The 20614-nt window shown below is 43.3% G+C and overlaps 10 protein-coding genes across 10 annotated transcripts; 8 read left to right on the top strand and 2 right to left on the bottom strand.

The window, feature by feature from the left end:
* The first annotated feature begins 174 nt into the window (after positions 1-174).
* K450DRAFT_235756 (uncharacterized protein) lies at positions 175-3062 on the top strand. The gene is made up of 7 exons (XM_051588146.1): positions 175-505; positions 583-720; positions 806-1027; positions 1111-1832; positions 1898-2294; positions 2362-2555; positions 2635-3062. Exons 1-7 carry the CDS (start codon positions 211-213, stop codon positions 2971-2973), a joined length of 2307 nt encoding a protein of 768 aa, XP_051445750.1. The 5' UTR covers positions 175-210; the 3' UTR covers positions 2974-3062.
* A 1020-nt stretch (positions 3063-4082) lies between these two features.
* K450DRAFT_235753 (uncharacterized protein) lies at positions 4083-4700 on the top strand. Its single transcript, XM_051588145.1, has one exon. The coding sequence runs from the start codon at positions 4104-4106 to the stop codon at positions 4518-4520; it is 417 nt and encodes a 138-aa protein (XP_051445749.1). The 5' UTR covers positions 4083-4103; the 3' UTR covers positions 4521-4700.
* Positions 4701-5109: 409 nt separating this feature from the next.
* K450DRAFT_235751 (uncharacterized protein) lies at positions 5110-5659 on the top strand. Its single transcript, XM_051588144.1, has one exon. The coding sequence runs from the start codon at positions 5235-5237 to the stop codon at positions 5649-5651; it is 417 nt and encodes a 138-aa protein (XP_051445748.1). The 5' UTR covers positions 5110-5234; the 3' UTR covers positions 5652-5659.
* A 989-nt stretch (positions 5660-6648) lies between these two features.
* On the top strand, positions 6649-8245 carry K450DRAFT_299245 (uncharacterized protein; the record flags this gene model as incomplete). The annotated part of the gene is made up of 2 exons (XM_051593703.1): positions 6649-7125; positions 7223-8245. 2 exons carry the CDS (start codon positions 6649-6651, stop codon positions 8243-8245), a joined length of 1500 nt encoding a protein of 499 aa, XP_051445747.1.
* A 302-nt stretch (positions 8246-8547) lies between these two features.
* On the top strand, positions 8548-9431 carry K450DRAFT_235748 (uncharacterized protein). Its single transcript, XM_051588143.1, has 2 exons — positions 8548-8891; positions 8965-9431. Exons 1-2 carry the CDS (start codon positions 8714-8716, stop codon positions 9135-9137), a joined length of 351 nt encoding a protein of 116 aa, XP_051445746.1. The 5' UTR covers positions 8548-8713; the 3' UTR covers positions 9138-9431.
* On the bottom strand, positions 8965-10367 carry K450DRAFT_235746 (uncharacterized protein). The gene is made up of 2 exons (XM_051588142.1): positions 9734-10367; positions 8965-9665 (listed from the first exon to the last, which is right to left on the bottom strand). Exons 1-2 carry the CDS (start codon positions 10175-10177, stop codon positions 9225-9227), a joined length of 885 nt encoding a protein of 294 aa, XP_051445745.1. The 5' UTR covers positions 10178-10367; the 3' UTR covers positions 8965-9224.
* Positions 10368-10716: 349 nt separating this feature from the next.
* Positions 10717-14200, top strand: K450DRAFT_235743 (uncharacterized protein). The gene is made up of 4 exons (XM_051588141.1): positions 10717-11234; positions 11306-11455; positions 11519-13086; positions 13156-14200. Exons 1-4 carry the CDS (start codon positions 10841-10843, stop codon positions 14002-14004), a joined length of 2961 nt encoding a protein of 986 aa, XP_051445744.1. The 5' UTR covers positions 10717-10840; the 3' UTR covers positions 14005-14200.
* K450DRAFT_235739 (uncharacterized protein) lies at positions 14200-14877 on the bottom strand. Its single transcript, XM_051588140.1, has 3 exons — positions 14818-14877; positions 14640-14753; positions 14200-14570 (listed from the first exon to the last, which is right to left on the bottom strand). The coding sequence occupies exons 1-3, from the start codon at positions 14845-14847 to the stop codon at positions 14418-14420; spliced, it is 297 nt and encodes a 98-aa protein (XP_051445743.1). The 5' UTR covers positions 14848-14877; the 3' UTR covers positions 14200-14417.
* On the top strand, positions 14831-17495 carry K450DRAFT_235731 (uncharacterized protein). Its single transcript, XM_051588139.1, has 5 exons — positions 14831-15057; positions 15125-15277; positions 15359-16626; positions 16688-17013; positions 17114-17495. Exons 1-5 carry the CDS (start codon positions 15020-15022, stop codon positions 17366-17368), a joined length of 2040 nt encoding a protein of 679 aa, XP_051445742.1. The 5' UTR covers positions 14831-15019; the 3' UTR covers positions 17369-17495.
* A 1-nt stretch (position 17496) lies between these two features.
* On the top strand, positions 17497-20519 carry K450DRAFT_235728 (uncharacterized protein). Its single transcript, XM_051588138.1, has 2 exons — positions 17497-18376; positions 18472-20519. Exons 1-2 carry the CDS (start codon positions 17844-17846, stop codon positions 20294-20296), a joined length of 2358 nt encoding a protein of 785 aa, XP_051445741.1. The 5' UTR covers positions 17497-17843; the 3' UTR covers positions 20297-20519.
* The last annotated feature ends 95 nt before the right edge of the window (positions 20520-20614 follow it).

Here is a 20614-nt window from a genome sequence, read left to right as displayed (position 1 = left end):
GGCACTTTACAATGGGTCGTATCTTGAAACGTCCCGCGAGCAAAAATGGTAACCAACGACAGCGTGCGGCAAAGCAACACAGATAATTCGTGGGGCGGTCGAATCGATTGGCCTGAACGGATTAGGATATAAAATACGCTTCTAAGCAGGTACGGAACCAGAGTTCCCTTTGATCTCTCTCACCTTTGGATTGGAATCCATAGATCAAAAATGAGCAAGCCCACAGCTTTATTAATGAACCGGTATCTCTTGGTGCCATTCTCTCTCGGACTGACTCAATTAGCAATGAATAGGAGCGGTCTCCTAAAGGCTTTCTGCGCTGAACATCGCTGGGCCACCGCTTTGCTTTTCGGCTTCGTCGGTTCCATCGTATCAGCTATGGTTGGATGGAAATCCCTGCAAGCTCCTCTTCAATTCATCTACTCTTGCTTCTTAAAGCCTCTTGGTTATCACGGTCATAATCAACAAGATCGTCTTGAGTCGTTTTATCAAGATCAGGCTGATGGTATGTTTAGTAGATCACGTCAAAAGGTACCGAGAACTGATGAAACTAAACACCCCTGTGACCGGCATTTTGTACAGTTTACGATGCCACTCGTGGAGGTTTGCTTCGTGGTCGCAAGACCATGCTTAAGCTCTGTGCTGCACAACTCAAGCAACAAGCTTCACTTTTGAAAAATGAAGAAGATCTTGTTTGGATCGATATTGGAGGCGGAACCGGTACGCTTTGCTTTTTCTGTTGGTAGTACACTAAAACATGCGTGGCTGCTAACCTTATATTCTTCCAATCATTCTTAATCTGTAGGCTGGAATATTGAGCGTATGAATTCGTACTATCCTATTGAGAAGTTTCACAAAGTTTACTTGGTCGACTTGACTCCTTCGCTATGCCGCATCGCTAGAGAACGCTTCCAACGTCGCGGATGGACTAACGTTGTTGTATTGTGTGAGGATGCAGCCAATTTTGACCTTCCTGGACTCCCTGATATGAACGGAAAGATCGGTTTGATTACCATGTCATATTCTTGTAAGTGGTTTCATCATCAGGTGCAAAACATTTCGGAATGGTCCCCTTGAACACAGACTAACTTTCGGCCGCCGTTCCTGCAGTGTCCATGATTGATAATTTCTTCCCTGTTATTGATCGTATTGAAAAACTCTTGTCCCCACACGGTATTTTTGGTATTGCCGACTTTTATGTTTCCGGAAGATCTCCATCCCCTGCTGAGAAACTTTCCGGAAGCCAAAACCGACAATGCTCATGGTTTACACGTTTCTTCTGGCAAATTTGGTTTGACTTTGACCATATCAACCTCGCTCCCGGTCGCCGTGATTATGTTGAATACAAGTTTGGTACTCTTAAGTGTCTTAATGCTCGCAACCACTTTGTTGTTCCCTACGTCGTTCAGATTCCCTACTACATTTGGCTCGGATGCTCTCACTCCCGACCCATTGAGGAAATTCCGCTTGAAATGGATACGCCCGCTTCATCTGGATCATCCGTCATAGAATCACCAACTGCATCTGTCTCTGGTCAACAAACTGGAGCCGAACTTGAGAAGAGCCTTTCCGTTGTTTCACGATCCTCATCATACAAATACCAGTCCAACAAATGGCGCTTGGCATATGACCCCTCTCTTGCTTGCCACACACAGTTCCGATCATACATCTATGCCTTTACATGGGAAGATCCTCGTGTGGATTTGGAACATCTCGATCTGACCGAGTCAGACACAATGTTTGTTATTACCTCTGCAGGTGATAACGCTTTAGAATATGCTATCAAGGCCAAACCCCAACGCATTCACTGTATTGACATGAATCCTTGCCAGGTAAAGCTTCGACTTCATGATTGGAAATATGTATACAAGGTGACTAACTCTTTTCTGTGTCTTAGAACCATTTACTTGAGTTGAAGCTTGCTGGAATTACATCACTAGAATTTGAAGACTTCTGGAAGATGTTTGGTGATGGTCGACACCCTCAGTTCGAGACTCTTCTTCACGATATCATCTCACCCCATCTCAGTTCACAAGCTCTTCAATACTGGTCGCATAACTCCGATCGCTTCTCACACAAGTTCTACAAGACTGGATATTCAGGTCTGGCGGTTACACTTGTCGAGTGGTGGATCAAGATGCAGGGATTGCAACAAGATGTCCATAATATGTGCCATGCTGAGACAATCGAAGAGCAAAAGCGCATTTGGGTCGAAAAGATAAGGCCGGCCATCTTTTCTCCTATGATCCGAAAGGTTTTGAACAACCCTATGTTCATGTGGAATGCTTTGGGTGGTAAGTTGATGGAGATATTGCATAGCGTTACTATCAAACATTTCTGACTCGTATTACCATCTCTCAGTGCCAATGAACCAAATGAACATGTTCTTGAACGACGGAACAACCCAACAATATATTGAAGATACCCTTGAACCTATTGCTTCTCGCTCTTTGTTCAGAAATGATCAATACTTCTTCTACCTTTGCTTGATGCAAAAGTATGCTCGTGAATCATGCCCTTCATACTTGACCAAAGAGGGATTCAAGGTCTTGAAGGTAAGATGCATATCATTTTAAATTCCAATGACTTTCTTCATGTGTGGTCAATGGGCTAACTTTCTATGTACTATTCCAGGAAACTACTGCCACTGACGCATTTAGACTACATACCGACTCTATTGTCAACGTTTTGCGGTCGTTACCCGAGAACTACCTGACAAGAATGATTGTCATGGATCATATGGATTGGTTCTCACCAGATGGAAAGGATTTGGAGGAAGAGATCATTGAGATGGCCAGAGCTACCCAGAAGAATGGAAGAGTCTACTGGCGTAGTGCTGGAAAATACCCCTGGTACAATAAGATCTTTGAAAAGCATGGCTTTGACGTTAAGCCTGTAAGCATTAGAGAGTCTGGTCACTCTATTGATAGAGTGAATATGTATAGCAGTTTCTGGGTGGCATATAAACTTTAGTGGATATTCTTGTAAAATAATAGGAAAATGAATAGCAATAAAAAAAATACCAGTATTGAATTTATTAAAATTAAATAAGCCAATTTTCCCAAGTTGCATGATTGCGATAGACGTCGCACGTCTTTCACCTCGAACCGCACCTAGAACCGGTAGAGTGATGTACAACAATGGATGATTTGTATGACAGAAATAATGCATCTATGTGGTAGGAAAAGTAATTTTTCCTTTGATACCTTTTGCATATTTCAATGGACTACGCGAAGTGTAATTTTGTTGACGAGGTCAATGTTGCAGTATACAATTGAGCAATGACTTTAGAATAAGCATCAGGGTATATTAGCCTTGATTTTGTTCTACTTGTATCAGCATTTTTCGTGGAACGACGCATGCTGGACCGCCGGCTGTTTACTCAAATATCACCCCTTCATCGCATTCTATATGGAAAATCCAATTCATTGTAGGGTATATGCTGTGAAGTATTTCAACAACCAACAATATCAAATCTCAAAATAGTGTAAAAAAAAGACTAACTTTTCTTTTCAGCCCTCTCTCTATAACAGTATATAAAATTACGAAGGCAGACGAAAGAAAGAGATTTCAAGAATTGATTCAAAAAAGAATGGAGGGAAAAATTGAGAGCGAGACGAGCGACAAAAGAAGATACAAAGATAAATCAACAAGTCATTGATATTAATTGAGAAGAATAACTTCTGTCATCTGTAGTAAGCACGATTCACTTGTTCAAGTCGTTCCAAAAAGCCAAGATAAAGAATCGTTTTCATTTTTAATAGATATGATGGAGGTAGTACTGATTGGTCAGTGCGCAAGCTAGGTAGATGCTCTTGTTTAGTAATAGGTCTTTTTAAAGACAACTTCACATACCAATAACGATATCATTAGTGATCAGACTACATGGATTCAAATACTGTCTTCACGGAAGACTGCAGCAAAAAATCGTTATGAGTCAAGCACTGACCCGTAAAGTTCCCCTTACCCCAATTATCCGTTGGGTGCCAAATTAACCGCGCCGAGGTGTCCGGCATGGTCAGCCCGAAAATGTGCTAAAAGCGGCGGGGCATTTGCTATCGCCTTTCTGCACTCCATCCTCTTTCACAAACCCTACTTTTAAAATGAATGCAGAGAAGATTTTTATTGCCTCCACAGGGCTATATGCCGGCTTTGCTTTTGGCGTCTCGGTTTCTGGAGCACCTACTATTGCGGTCTCGCAAAAACCAAAAGACTCGTGGCAAACCATTTATGATAGTGGGAAAATGGTAGTTGTCCCCTTGGCTTTTATCACAGCAATTTCCGGAGGAATGATGTATGCGAGAACTAAAGACCCAAGGATATTGGCAGCCACCCTGTTTGGCTTTTCTCCGGTGCCATTCACTGCCCTTGCCATGAGATCCAACATCAAGAGTCTGCAAAGCTCCTCCAATGCAGATCCTAGAGTTCTGGAACTCACAAACACGTGGACCAACCTTCACTGGGTCCGTACTGCTGCTGGCCTTGCATCTTTTGGTCTTGCGGTCTTCACGTTGTTGTAAGGCTCGACTGCCATGAGACTTTTCCATGTAGTTCTGCCCACCTGTTTATAAGATTTGTTGTGGCAGATGTTGGCCAATTTACATTAGTACCCGTCTTCTTCCACTCTATATATATTAAACATGATAACACAATTTTACTTTTCTCTAATCGGAATGACAATGATTGATATGAAGGGGCAGTCATGATCGTTTAACTGTTTTAGTGTGCCCTCCTACAGTAACAGGATGATTTTATGTTGAGTTGACTTTGATGTTTCAGGTAGGTATGATGGACGAGGCAGGAGCGGAGCAAAGCTTTATGTCACCTCTCATGAATTTAAAACCATATGAATTCAAGGCAACATCTTTAAAAGCCCTGGCTTTGTAGCGTGAGCTACAAAAAGCTTTAGCAACATACTTTCAAATGTACATGCACGTCGATCTGGCTCTCCCACAGCCCAATGTATGGGTATTACTAGTATTTTTCCATAGTGTATGCCGTAGTGCGAAGGGTGGGTGTGTGACGATTTATAAGAACTCCACATCTGTGCATGAAAGAGGTTCATTCCCTGTCATACAGTGACGTGCTTCAATGTCTGGAGTAACCCATGGAAAATGTCTACCGAATGGATAAAAAATTTAACACTCAGAAGCAGTATAAATACCAGTTGTTCTGCATAAAGATTTTGTCTTTCGATTTTTCACTATACTTTTTTATCAAAGACCGTTATCATCATGAATGCCGAAAAAGTTCTCATAACATCAACTGGATTGTTTGCTGGCGTCGCTCTTGGCGTTTCATTATCAGGAGTGCCAACTATCGCTATATCGCAAAGACCAAAGGACACCTGGGAAAAATTGTACGTTACCGGAAGAAATACTGTTGTCCCTTTGCTTTTGACCACTGCTGTTGCTGGAAGTATGGTATACTCGCGAACAAAGAACCCCAAGATATTAGCAACCACCATCATCGGTGCTTTCCCGCTACCATTTACTGTGCTTGTCATGGGTAGTAATGTCAAAACTCTGCAGAGCTCTAGTAACGCAGACCCAAGAGTTCCCGAGCTCGCAGCCACATGGGCTAAACTTCATTGGGTCCGTACTGTTGCTGGTATCACTTCTTTTGGTTTGGCTGTCTACACCTTAATGTGAAAGATATATTTTTCTACTATTTGAAGGATGCAACATACGTTGGAATAATAAAGTTAGAAGCGAATGGATCGCTTTTCCTTGAATTGAACTGAAGTGAAATATGCAATCGAGATTTTCCCCTGTCAAAGCGCAGGTGCAAAATAAGGCGTAACCTTGCCGTGACACCTATCAGCAATGCAGTGTACATAATAAGAACAGCTCGTAGTCACTACTTGTTTTGAAATTTTTATAGCCTTAGAGATGGCATTAATCCCGATGAATCATTGCCCTATCCTCGAAAGATGGCCTGTCAACTTTTAACGTCAACTGATAAACGCTTGGGAGCACGGACAATACATCGATCGAACAGCATTTGACTTGCCAAAGCTAAGTTGTGAATAATTGCGTGATGCACAACTTTATGCGAATGTGCAGCATCAATCGTTAGAATTGAGTCTGTCAATGTAATGTACCAAGCCGCGCTGAAAGAGGTGAGAACACTAGTATTTACCATCAAAATGACTGTTAGGTTTATCGTGCTATGGTTTCATAGAATTGATCCGTACCCGATGAAAAACATTGAACTGTAATGTTTTGCAATAATATTGTCCCTCCAATCGTCTTTCACAAAAATGTATAAGTCATTACTGATTCAATGGATTAATTTTGTCAACGGTTCTCTCTACCATAAGATGCACAAAGACAGAAATCAACCTAATTGGATTAATTAGCGAGCTGTTATTCCCACAACACAGTATTAAATATTTAAACCATATCACAATGGCATTGCAGGTGTGTCAATGCTTTAATCTCACGGCGTAGCGGTTAGGAAAACCTCATGTCTTGCTGGAATGCACAGTGATCATGCACTGCAGTACGACGAATCATCGGTACAACCATTCGCTTTCCCAAGGAACCTTTCCGTGAAAAAAAAAAGTGCGTAACACATACAGGTGTAACAAAATTATAAAAATGTAAGGGGTTTCTCTCTAATTTCTCGTCACATAATTTGGCATCAATGAAACTGTCTTCAACGAACACATTGCTCATCTCTACTGTAACGGTGGTTCTTAATTCACTTGGGACTGTGGCAGTGGACCCTCAGGGCTGGTATGCTGCAAACCCAGGTCTGAGCAAGATCGGACTTGTTGATCAAAGCATTAATCAAATCACGGATGTATACGGACGCATTCGATTCTTTCATGGCACAAACGTGGTGATGAAATCTGCTCCTTGGTACAGAAGTAGTAATTTTGACCCTCCCAATTCGTTTGGTCTACAAGACGTACAGAATCTTCAAGCCTTGGGAGTCAATGTCGTTCGTTTGGGTCACCATTGGGCCGGTGCCGAGCCTGTCCGCGGACAATACAATCAAACATTCTTGGACATTATGAAGAGCCAGACGCAACTAGCGGAAGCCCATGGAATCTATATTTTGGTTGATGTGCATCAGGATGTGCTTGCTGGTCAATTCTGCGGACATGGAGTACCCAATGTAAGTGTAGCTGCCGTAGCCACATCATATTATAAATTATGGGGGCATTAAGCTCTGTTGATGCAAATACATGACCTCTAACTCTAAATGTATATAGTGGTTCGTTCAGTCCAATTGGGTACCTTCCTACAAAAAATTTCCTGTGCCCCAAAAGATCATTCCGTTTGCTACCGATAGCAATGGCATGCCTAGTGCTTCTGATTGTGGATCGCTCGATTGGAGTGTCAGCTACCTAACAGCAGCGGTTTGTAATGCTTTTGGGCGTCTTTACAACAATTACGACAACTTGGGAGATTCCTTTGCATCTTATTGGAAGAAACTGGCTCAGCAATATGTTACTACCAACAACATTCTAGGCTACAATTTATTGAACGAGCCTTGGGTTGGCGACTCCTACGCTAATCCATCTCTGTTGGTACCGGGAGTGGCTGACCATGTTAATTTGGAAGGGCTCTGGAACAAAGCCGCTACGCAAATCCGTACAGTCGACAACAATACTCTGATATTTTTTGAGGGTACCACTTATGACATCCTCTCTGGATTCAACAATGTGCCTCTAGGAGATGGTTCTCGTTCTGTCCAATCCTATCATTATTATAAACCTCCACAAGTAGGCACAATTGAAGATACATTTAAAAACCGAATACAAGATAACCAAAGGCTTAAAACCGCAAGCGTATTAACCGAGCATACCATGTGGATGGGGGATTCCACGCAAATGACTAACATTCAGTTTGCTGTCGACAAAGCTGATCAATACATGATGTCGTGGATGGGTTGGGCTTACGAAAACCTATACAATAGTACACAGCAACCATACCCTGAACTTGCTGCCTTTTATAGTCGTGCATATCCATCTGCTATCGCTGGTACGCCAACAAGTTTTCACTTCAATAGCACTGACAAATCTTTTGCCCTTGTCTACAAAGTCAAAAAGGCGATTACCGCTCCTACGGAGATCGTGTTGCCTACATATACGTATCCTCAAGGCTACAATGTGGCAGTAACACCGGCTAATTCTTTAGTTCAATTTGTCAAGGATTCAGGAACTTTATCCTTATTCACTGCAGACACCACGGCTGATGGTCAAACTGTCAGTGTTACCATCACCAAGCAATAATTGTGCTTTCGGTAGTATTTGTTGCTAAACTAACGCGAAAGTGTACAAATTAATGTAATAAAATGGTTTATATTACCCCGTCTCTTATTACACTTGAACTAAACGTAGCTTAGCTTCTTTCACACCTCTTAACGACACATACCACTGTGCGCTTTTTTTTTTTTTGCAGGGGGGATTTTATGCCTTTGTGGTAAATGATCACTGTATATACGGTATCAACGAGGTACAGAGGTGGTTTTAAAGCATTTAATTAAATTAAACCACGGAATTCTTACCCACCACTGTTATCCAGAGTTCTAATTCCGTTTTTGAAAATTAAAGGAGTCGGTAGAAGGATCACAGCCCAAAGTGTCGCACAGGCCTCGTCTCCTTTTTCAGCGCGTATCGGATTTAAAAACAGTCCTTGAACCGTGATTTCGAACGGTGTCTTCCCAACAGTACCTATCTCGATCGTCAACATACTTCAACATGGCGGAGGAAGCACAAATGTCTCGCAAGAATGCAGTGGAGAGCCAGACGAGTTCTCATGTAGCAGATGGACTGCTGTCAGTAATTCAGCCTGTTATATACGAGACGGACTTGCGTATTGTAGGAGTACGACAAAGTCAAAATGAACTCAACAAAGAGATTGAACGCTTGATTGCAGGTAAAGTCATCGTACATTGCATAGGATTAAAAAATATAAGGGCTATGGACTAATGTTATTTTAACCAATGAAGAGCTACAGCTCTTTTCAGATATTACTGACCCACCGGCTCTGCAAGCATCCCATACAAAGCTCATGATGGCTAGAAAGCAGCTAGCGCACTCGAACCAACTGCTTCAAAATGTACATATCCGAATAACGAGAATGCAGGAGCAGCTCAATCAGCCTAAAAGAACTAGAAAGTAGTTTGTTCCATACCATTTATTCGTTCTTTGGCAATTTACAAACACCTATGTACATAAAATATCATACCAACACAACGATATGGCAAGGTCAGAGTTCGCCGTTTGCATCTTTTCGCCATTTCTCTATCTCTTCCACCTTGCTCCATTGGTGCTCTAGATGTGCCTGGCGAAGATTTTGAAGCATCAGGGAACTCTTACTTCGAATGACATCTGCTTCATCAGAAGAGTAAGTCTCAATGTCGTCGTCCGGAATATCCCTCATCAACCGTCCATAAGGTGGCAGCAGATTTTTAGCTTTCTTCCGCCGCTTTCTTGGAGATTTTTGTGAGAGGGATGGGGATGTAACTGTACCATGATGCTGTGTTCGCTTTGGCGTATTCGGGGGCGACGAGGTGATGGTATGTATAGTTCGGAATTGCGACTCCTGTGAAGGTGATGGCTCGCGCATATTGCCTTTCATTACCTCAGGAGGCTCGTCGATTAGCGCAATTGTATCGTTTTGTACATTGGAGTTATTAGAGACATTGATCTTGGGTGTATTAGTCAGTAATCACTTTTTGACAGCAGTTTCGTCCACTTTTCCATCCTTCACCTTACCTTATTAACTGACGGATAGTCGTTAGTAATTGCTCGACGAGACGAAATAAAAAATGAAAATTGCGCCTTACTATTTACACAAACTTCCGGTATTGACTTCGAATCGGCTGCACTTTGCCCATCGTGAGGATCATGCCATTGACGGGATAACACTTCCGCAGCTCCATGTTGATCTGTTTTTGAAGCCATCAATTCTATACTTTTATCTCCATCCTCATTACTAGTGTACTTAGACGGTTTTGACTTTTCCAAATGGTGTCTTCTTGTTGGAGTCGAAGGTGTGGGTGCAAAGCGACAGAACTTAGGCGGCGTGATAGGTGCTTTAGGAGAGCTAGGCAGAAAGCATGGTGTAGGGGCTGTTCCTCCTAGCAGATAAGCAGTATACCTGATTGCTACTTGTTTCTCATCTGTACTGTCTTCCGAATCTGAGCAAATTACTGACATGGCTCATGCCAGAATTTGGTTGAGCTTGCAGGCGAACTCGGGGTGCAAAGAAAGTCAGTCACCGGGCTTTACTTCCCCTCAAATTATTGGCTTTGTCAAACCCAAACAAGACCAATTTATTCGCTGTCCTGAAAGAAAGTCTTTAGAAAGGAACATTTATCCAAGTATTTACTCTACATTGCCATTGGTGAGTCCTGAGTTAAGCGTCACGCCGTAAGGTGTGCAGATAGGTTTTGGTTTCAAAATCAAGAGCCAGTCAACTTTGCACGATAATGTGCATCATTAGCTATCAGTTGATATCATGATTCAATAAATAAAATCTTTGTTAAACAGAATACGTTTATCATCATGTTTCTATGAAGCCTCGATGTTCGCTTGTTCTACCAGGACAGTCGTTCTGCAAAGCTTATCCCGCCCGTCAACAGCCGCCCAAATAAGGCTAAAGCAGTCACCTAATGAGGTGACTGCTTGTTTTGGACTCCGGCTCTCAATGCATTCTTTCTTTTTTTTTTTGAGTTTCTTGCTAACGTCTAAGAAACCTATCTCACAGCTGAAAGCTATTTCTTATCCTTATAGTGTTGAAAAAAAAGAACATAACAGAAGCCTGTTCGATATTATACCAACTACAGAGATTCATTCAAAAGTCAGAATTTAGAAACGACAATGGTTAGGCGAGAAAAGAAGCATGTGGCCGAGGCGTCTGATCTGTCATCACATTTGTCAGACACGTCCTCGCTCTCATCCGATCCACCAGGAAGTGGTGGCTCAGAAAAAGATTCAGACGACGAAGACGATGATAATAGAAGTAGGGGCGTGAAACCGAAAGCAACGTCCAAAAAGGCAACAAAGAAGCAAGCAGCTGACAGCAAACGGAAGGCAAAGTCCAAACAGTTAACTACCGCAGCAGCGAAGTCGAAACCAAATCGACCAAAAAGTATACCAGAAAAGAAATTGAAAGATTCACACAAGAATCCCTCCAATGCATCCGATCAATATTGCATCTGTAGAGGTGGATATAACGGCAAAGAATTTATGGTTGCATGCGATCTATGTCATGGTATGACAGGCTCTTAGGTTTAACCCACTTTTTTCGTTATTTTTTTTAAACGATTTGTTTCTTTTTTGTAGAATGGTTCCATGGCCGCTGCATAGGCATCTCTGAAAAGAATGTTCCCGACCATTACTACTGCGACAATTGCCAACAAGTGTCTGAAGAAGTAACCCCAACAGGACCTGCAAAAAAGGGTAAAAAATTAGCAAAGGCGAAAACAGGAAAAGGTATTTAACATTGAAGATTTTATCACTTTACACGTACCCGCCTCTCTAAAGAACATGCTATAGCCAAAGCTACCGCAGCAGCCAAGACACAGCGGAATAAAGCGGAGATCAAGGCTGAACCGCCAATAGTAGAAACTGTCATAAAATCCAGCCTTGTTGAACAAGATGCAGATATAGACCTTGAAGACGAGGATTTAGACGACATTTGCCCTGTTTGCGATTCTGAATGTACCTGTGGAAGCAAAGTCAAAACCGAAACCATCACCATTCCCGCCATTGCCTTGGATCCAGTGGTGCCTTCAACGGCTGGAAACAATTTTGTACATGATAGTGGTGTAATAGAAATCATTGGAGAAGACACAACCCAGCCAAAACGAGGAAAAGCAAAGACGAAAGCATCAGAGAAGAAAGGAAAAGACAAATCGGACAAGTCATCTACCAACAAGAAGCGCTCCAACACGAAAAAGCCTCCAGTTCTTCCCAAACTGGAGATTGAAGAAGAATCAATGGACGATGATGTGGCTTCTGTAACGGAAGATGTTTCGTATATGTCAGACATGTCTGATGCTGTTCAATCTAGTGGCTCATATCTGGAAGGACCTGTATATTCGTATTCTGAGGGTTCTCTACATATCGATTCTGGTGATGATGAGGATATTGAAGAAGAGGAAGAAAGAGCAATGATAGAGCAATGGGAACTTTTGCAAGACCAAGATGAGTTGAGCGACAGTTCTTCTGAAGAGGATTTCGATCTGGATGATGAAGAGACCATGGCTATCATGCTCGAAGATCAAATTGAGTCCGATGAAGACATCTACACCAACGATTTCATACACCAAGTCAATCGATGGTCTTCAGACGAGGACGATGAGGAAGAAGAAGGGTACGAGGAAGAATTGGACGAATCGGATATAGACAACGTCTTTGACAACGATGAAGAGAACTTTGATGACGATGATGAGTACGATTCTGACGATGGCGATTCTGCTAACATGCAGTTCTCTCCATTCTTTGACGAAAACACCGATGTATCTGAGCTACTGGACAATATTGCAGCTGCTTTGGCATTATCCATATCTCTCCCTAGTGAAACTGGCGAAGAAGCTTCCGACTTGACCCAGCAGCTACAGCGTGCGCTCATTGACGCTGGAATCGACTTGTCAACCATTGATGAACAACAATTGGAATCCTCCATCTCAGAAGTCGATGAACCTGTAACGAGCATTACACCTGCATCCAATGACTCCGACGTTGACGTTACAGGAACTCCTGACGATAGCACATCTCCCATCACTCAGCTTGAACACCAACCTACGGCGCCTGCTTTAATTGAAGAAAGTGAAAGTGCTACCGCGTTATCTCAGTCTTTGGTGTCTGACCTTCTCTTGGCGTCTGGGCAGGGAGCGGGCAGTAAAATCGACTCTGAGCTTATTGCAGCAGCTGTTCAAGATATTGTCAATGCTGCAACTGGAAATGCTAAGCAAGGGATGTTATCTTCAGCACAAAATAACAGCGCCTTACTTGAAGCCTCCCCTCTCACGCCAAATTCGGGAATGTCATTTGGGGATACAGTGACGCCCCCTGTACCCGAGTCTTCGTCATCATCGTCTCTGAAGAGAGGTTTAGAAGAGGTAAGCAATGAACCATGATTTGCCAAATGATAAATTAAACATCATTTTTAAACATATATCTTTTCATAGGGGGATAACAGTGATCGCCAACAGAAGAGACGCTTGAGTATCTCCAAGGAGCAAGCTACTAATACAGCCGTCAAGGATGAGATTGAGCATTCAGCCGTTCTCATGGATGACTTGGTCGATACGTCCCGATTATATACGCGCTCAACTTCTCGATCACCGTCGCCAGAACCAGCAGAAATAAATCGATTCTCTCAAGATCTCTCGCGCTGGCAGCGAGTTCCTATCGGTACGTTCCGACGATCAAGACGAGTGTCTGCACCGATGATTCAAGCGTCCGCTGCTCTGAAAAGTGGCAACGATGAGTTTGCTTCGACCTTACTGTGTGATTTGGAGGATAGTCCTGCAACCAATGCTTACAATGCGACGGTACCCAAAAAACGTCGAAGACCGAAGCATCGCGGTCGATCTGCTGCCAAGTCCATGAGTGACCTGGCCAGTATCATTCAAAAATCGAAGGATTTGTTGCCGGCCAACTTCAATGCTTTACAAGGAGACCAAGGTTCTGGTGCCTTAGCGTCTAATGGCATGGCATCCAATAGTGCTTTACCATCTACCATCTCCATAGCCATTGCCAATGCTGTCGCCGCTATCAGACAATCCAACGGTGGTCGTAGACCCATTCGGCAAGGTTCACTGAGCTCCGGATTGGATACCGATCAACCTCCAAGTTCAGCCTGTTCTTCTCCACTCTATTCTCCACTGTTTGCTGGTATTCGAAATACTGATTTATCTATCCCTGATTTACATCTTGACGATGTTGTAGCCGAACTACAAAAACAAGAAGAAGAGAAATCAGCTGCACAACGAAAAGGTAGACGACCAAGCAAGCTATCTTCGGCATTAACATAGAGACCCTTGGCCTCTTCTTTTTTCATTTATAGAACTTTACAAGTCCTTACCCACTTGAAGGACTGAGAATCTTTTTTGTTTCTATTTCTTACGCATTTCCTTCCTTTTATTCCACTCCACCTATTGTGCTTTCTTTCTTTTGATCGCTTTTCTCATCTCATTATTTATTGCCCCTGTCTTCTCTCACTGTACAATTACTGCATTTCATCTTTTCATTTGGCGATTATACCGCCTGTGCAAAGATATCACTTGTGAAATACCATTGAAGAAATACGTTCTTTTTTCTTTATAATTCTTTCTATTGACTTTTTCTTGCTTCAATGCACGCATACGCATATCATTTACCGCATACATTTTACCGAAATAAATAAAAAAATTTACTATTATTTACATGTTACAGATTACACGGAAGCTTATGCTTCATCTGCTTTGGAGCCTGCGCTCTGAGCTGCTTCTTGCTGTTTTTCCTGGCGAGCCTGCATGGCCTTTTTCATCCATCGGTCCTCACGCTCGCTCTTCATCTTCTCTAAAGCTGCGCGGACATCCTCTGAGGTCTTTGGAGGTTGCTGTACAGACATTGCGTCAGGAACGGTTCGAAAAAATCACCAACATGGGATAGTTACGGCGAGACTTACGTGTGTCTTTTGGAAATCGGGCCAAAAGTTGATTCCTCGAACATACTGGTCATAGAAGCCAGGTCCTCCAAAATACAACATGACACCTACAGGAAAAAACACATATACACCAAACTAGACAGACTCGAATGAGATTTTGCGTCTCGAGAAATTTCAGTGAATGTGGTACGGCTCTTACCTTTACGACTTCTAATCTTGGGCCAGCCATTTTGTGTTTAACTGAGGAAGAATTGTGAAGCAAAAACAGGGTATGGCAAAATGAAATTATTCTATTGCCATGGCAAAGGAAAATTCGCCAGTCACAATTTCGATTTTCGGTGGATTCTTGCACAGGAGGGCTGCGGCAGCAGACGAGATCTCCCCTCCCCAATTCTTAAACAATGGCAGACGCAGAAGAATTGTCACTGGAAGAGACAAAGTATGTGTTCAATCAATGCACCGATGGTAAAGAAAGACATGAGTCCTAACTCTCACTTCCTTTTTAGCCGTCTGAGAATCCAGGCCGGCCTGGCTCCCTTGGGAGAAGAGACAGAAGATGTCATTGACGAAGATCAAGTTGCTTACGACAATTATCAGCAGCTAAAGGAAGATCGGCAAAGAGAAAAGAACGCAAAAGAAGTGATGGAACGTATTGAAAAGTTAGTATATCCATCTTTTTCCATTTTTTTTTTTTGGCCTATGACCAACCTCATCGTACTCATTCCTAATGCCACTTCTAGAGCCAAGAATCGTCAAAAGGCAACCGAAAAACTGAAAGGAAAAGGTCTGGGCGATGCTAGCGACGATGAAGAAAGTGCAATGAAGTGGATTAAAAAGTCTCGAAAGCGCGAAAAGGAACTTGCAGAGAAACGAGCCCGTGAGCTGGCAGAAATGGATAAGGGTTTCGAAGGTGTTCAATACGATTCCGCTGATCTCACTGGAATGAAAGTGGCACACGACATGGCCGAATTCGAAGACGGTGGTGAGGTTATTTTAACCCTTAAGGATCGAGGAATCTTGGACGAAGAAGACGAAGACGGGATTGAGCTCACCAATGTCAACCTGGAAGAACGCGAACGACTTCGAAAAAATCAAGAAAACAAAAAGAAGAAGCCAGGATACAATGTATACGACGATGAAGAGTTCACGATAGGTGGAGCATCCAAGAACTTATTGAGTCAGTATGACGAAGAGCTAGAAGGACCAAAGAGAACTAGCTTTGTCATTGGCCAAGAAGGCCGCGTGGGACAAGATTCGCCCGCTCAACAAAAAGCCAGTATTGCTCAAAAACTCAAGGCACAGGCAGTGGATCTCTCATACGAAAAGATGCAGGAAGTCAAGGATTATTATACCCACGAAGAAGCTGCGCTAACGTTTAAAAAACCCAAAAAGAAGAAGAAGGTTAGAAGAAGAGTGGCTCAAGACGACGAGGATTCAGTAGAAAATGGCACTCCAGCCAATGTACAGCAAGACACTTCATATATGGCCGTCGATGAACAACCAGCCGCCCCTGTTAAAAAGAGCTTTGACGAAGAGAATTTTGTAGATGATGATGATCTTCAGCAAGCTCTGGCAAGAACTCGACGAATTGCCAATAAAAAGAAACAACAGATCCAACGAATTACACCAGAAGACATAGCTCGCAACATTGCACAGCAACGGGATACTGAGCAACTGGATAATGAAAATGAAGACGAGGCAGATAGTGGCCTTGTCATATCTAACACATCTGAATTCGTCAACTCACTTAGCATGGATCCCGTCATAGAGAGAGAGAAGCGCGAAAGAGAAAGACAACAAGCTGAAGCTGAAGCAGCAGCGGCAGCGTCCAGTGCTATAGTGACGGAAATGCAACTGGATAGTGAAGAGGATGTTGACATGGAAAACGCAGAATCGGCGGACATGCCTCATGAAAACGGCGAAAATGAAGAAGAAATATCGGCAGTGGTAGACGAACCTCTTGTCAGTCGCGGTATGGCAGCAACACTTGCTCTCTTGAACCAAAAAGGTATGTCTACGATGAGATGGAACGATGTTTTGTTTTGTTTCTAACTCCGGTTTGTGCCTAGGATTTATTGCTAAGCCCACAGAGGATCAATTGCAAAGAGAAAAACATGCTGCTGGTCGCCTTAAATGGATCGCTGAGCAGAAACGAAAAGATGCGCAGCGTGAGCGAGAACGAGAACGAGATCGCCTACGTGACAAAGAGCGCGACAAAGGACGAGAAGGTCGCGGCCGTGACTATGAGCGCGAACGTGAGCACGAACGAGAAGTTGAAAAAGAAAGAAAGGAACGAGAGCGTATGAAGGAATACGAGCAACGCATGAAAGATTATAAACCGGATGTTAACATTGAATATACTGACGAATTTGGAAAAGTCATGACACCAAAGGAGGTATGCCATTCTGACGCTCCAAAAAAAAAGTGTTTCTAAAAAAAAAGCAAAATACGAGCCCACTCATCTAAACCACCTTTTTTTTTTTATCTCCATATAGGCGTACCGGGTACTTTCTCATAAATTCCATGGTAAAACCTCTGGCAAGGCTAAAACGGAGAAACGGTTACGAAAAATGCAAGAAGAGCTTGCCCTCAATAGCATGGGTAGTAGCGACACTCCACATAATCTGGCGGCTGCCATGATTGACAGACAGGAGAAGACCGGTAGTGCACATTTTGTACTCAGTGTTGGTAACCGCGGTGTTCTTCCTGGAGACGAAGATAATGCTGCTAAGAAACGCAGGACAGAATAGTAGTCAACGTCCCCAATAAAACAAACGATTGATCAGTGTGGGTATATTTAAGAACCTTTTGAGTAGTTTATTTATACGTGGTTGATACAGTCTAATTGCAACATAAACAAGAATGAACCTTGCTCTAGCAGATAAGATGATTATTTTGACATTTTCTCGGAGGTTGATTGATAGATACCATGGCAGCTTAGTGCCGGCCAGTCAGTTATGACAAAAAACGTCGTGATACATCTCTGTCAATGAGGCTTTGGCTGGCATCGAGCTTGAAACAACCCAGCCTTTGGAGCTCTTAAATCAAAGAAAGCCACTGGAACCTAAGATTTGTGGGCATTTTGCCTCCGCGCCCCACAAGTCTAAAAAAAAGTTGGGTTATAAATAAGCACGAACAGCACAACAAGAGTGAAAGAAAAAGGATCTTTTTCACTAGCGTTTTTTCATTCCATTCAGCATCCCTCTTCCATTTCCTCGTCCATTTATGGGCTTGGCACATCCGAAAACTTCTTCACATTCAAACATGGAAAATATGCGCGAAACCCCGGCTCTCTCTCCGGTATTTGAGGGTCGTCTGTACCTACGTTCCGAAAATAAGCAATGGCAATTGCGACTGTTTCGTTTCGACGGTACGACATTAACATGCCTATCCACTCGAAAAGTCAAGCTTCCACCAGGAACGCGTCTCGATCCAAGTGTACTTGATTTGAACGAATTAGTCATGAACCGATCCCCCTCTGCGTCAGTAACCTCCCCTCTTCTTGCCACGCCTGCAAACAAATCTCGTACAAAACCTGGCGCTGATATGGCTGGGTACTATCAATTACCAAAGTGGACAGTCAATGTCGCAGATATATCTGGCATTTCCATGTTGAAAAACAATAAGAGAAAGAATCTTTTTACGAACCAAAATTCGTTATGTTTTTGTGTTCGGACCTACGATGACCGTTGCTACGTTTTAAAGGCTCAGAAAGAAAAAGATTTGGAACGATGGCTCTTCATATTGACCAAGATGTGGTAAGTAATTCATCCCCACGAGAGAAAATAAAAATAAAACCAGAAATTCTCAATGGAAGCTCAGTAATATGCAACTAAACTGTTTGTACTCCCAGGGACTTTGCTAGCGCATTACGATCACACTTCAACCCTGAGTCACAACAGCAGAACATCCAAGGAGCCAACTTACAGCATAATGACGATAATTTACCATTGGCTCAAACCATTAGTCCTAAAACCCTTGCCATTATTACCTCCCAGGATCAATTGCCTCGTCCTTCATCACAAAATGTCAGTCCTCATACCCCACCCAGCACCGTTCGAAAGTTGGTTCCTCCTCTTCCCATGGAAAATTACGGTAGATTGGCACAAAATTCGTCACCCACCGATGTGTATGAGCAACGTTACCAGATGCCACAGCTCAGCAGTGAAAAGCTCGATTGGATAGATGCTTGGCGAAATTCTTTAGCCGAGTTAGTGGCAAGTGATCCGCAAATCAAATTAGCTCCTCCTGTCATTGAACCTATCAAGGACGATGATTCCATGAGCATAGCAAGTGAAATGACCAGTATTACGACTCGCGCTCGGTTAAAGGCCGAAGAGACTGCTGAATTGAAACCGCCATACTCCAATACCACGGGTCTACGACGTCGAATTACAACTGGATCTCGACACAGTGCAAGGAAACCCACAATCAGTCGCCGAAAAGCCGGCGCCGCTGCCCGACTAAATATAGTCGGACCAGCACCTGAACTAAGTATGGTAGAGAAGGAGCAAATAGATGACGAATCATCCTCACCTAAACTCCAACGCAAGCGATCAAAAGATGTAAAAAATTGGATAGAGTCCGATCGTCGACCTGGACGCGCTTCTCGATCTTCGTCCACCCGACGGCCATCGTTTAGACGTCCAGACAACGTGCGACCATCGTCTACACCTGAAGTGTACAGTCTCAATTTCTTCCAAAGTACGACTCCTAGTGACGAAACAGATAGTCCAAAGGAACCCAACACAGCGTGGACGGCGGCCATCAATGCTGATGATAATGGGTTAAAATATCATTCTTCGGTACGTGGAAAGGCTATTCAGCTCGTGCAGCCTTCCGAAAAGAGCAAAGCGACTGTTATCCATGAAGATGCCGACGCAGGGCAAGTCCGCTCTCGCTCATCAACTCCTACTAGTAAACGTTCATCCAGCCCAGCTCCGCAGAGTAGAATACATCACAATCGTTCATCCAGTTCTTTGCGATCAGATCAAATTGTGTCTTCCTCACCTTTAACCAACCTCATCTACAATAATGCTCAGGCAAAGAGAAACAGTGATATGAGCTCATTCGACCTTGGTGCGGGGAATCCAAGGCGAAGGTACTCTGGAGGGTTCAATGGCGAAGAAAATGGACCTTCCTTTGCCGAAACCCAGCAAATGATGTGGCAAAAGCACTATCATTTGCAGCAGCAGCAGCATATGCAAGCCGCTGCTATTGCAGCGTACCAATACCCAGCCAACTATAGTTATGGAAGCATGCCGTCCCTCGTGTCGCCTGCCATTCCTCCCGTCTCTGTACAGCATTCATTTATGTCCTCCTTCCCCCGAAATTTTCCATCGGGCACCACACCTGACGACGACAAATACTTGGGGGCAGCATCCGATACCCCGGTCATAAACAAACGACATCAATCCTTATATTATCAATCAGCTGAAGGAAAAAGTTACAACGATACCTCCAGACTGTCCGACGACCTTGCTCAACTTCGGGTTCGTCCCAAGTTGTCAGTAGCTGACAGTGACGTGTCAAGCAGATCAAGGCGACCAGAGTCTTGGATGGGAACCAGGTCAACAACACAGCATCATGACCTTGGTACTACCAAACGGAAATCGATGAGCACTTTCAATAAGCTGCTGGATCAGCGACCTGCGATTCGTCAACATAACCACTTTTAATACCTTTCGTTTCATTTCATTGTCTGCGTGCGTTCTCTGTATCAAAATTATTTCTTTTACTTTCTTTGTTGCCCCATTACATTGCAAATCATCAATAAAACCTGTACCGCTCATTTCCTTTAGTTGTATGCCATACAAACCGTATCGGCATCCATCCTGATTGGACCGACCAGCAGAATTGGCTGGCATGGCCAATGAACCTAACCTACAGGTAGGGCCAAGGGCAGATATTTTTAGATAATGATAGTCTTTTGTAAACAGTGGGTAGGCACGCAGGTGTAGTATCTGGCACCGGCTGGTATGAAAAAAGACTTTGCT

This window comes from Umbelopsis ramanniana (assembly GCF_025399195.1).
Source record: "Umbelopsis ramanniana AG unplaced genomic scaffold K450scaffold_19, whole genome shotgun sequence".
Taxonomy (NCBI): domain Eukaryota; kingdom Fungi; phylum Mucoromycota; class Umbelopsidomycetes; order Umbelopsidales; family Umbelopsidaceae; genus Umbelopsis; species Umbelopsis ramanniana.
The sequence above is the reverse complement of the archived record's forward strand: the minus strand, read 5'-3'. Positions and strand labels throughout refer to the sequence as shown.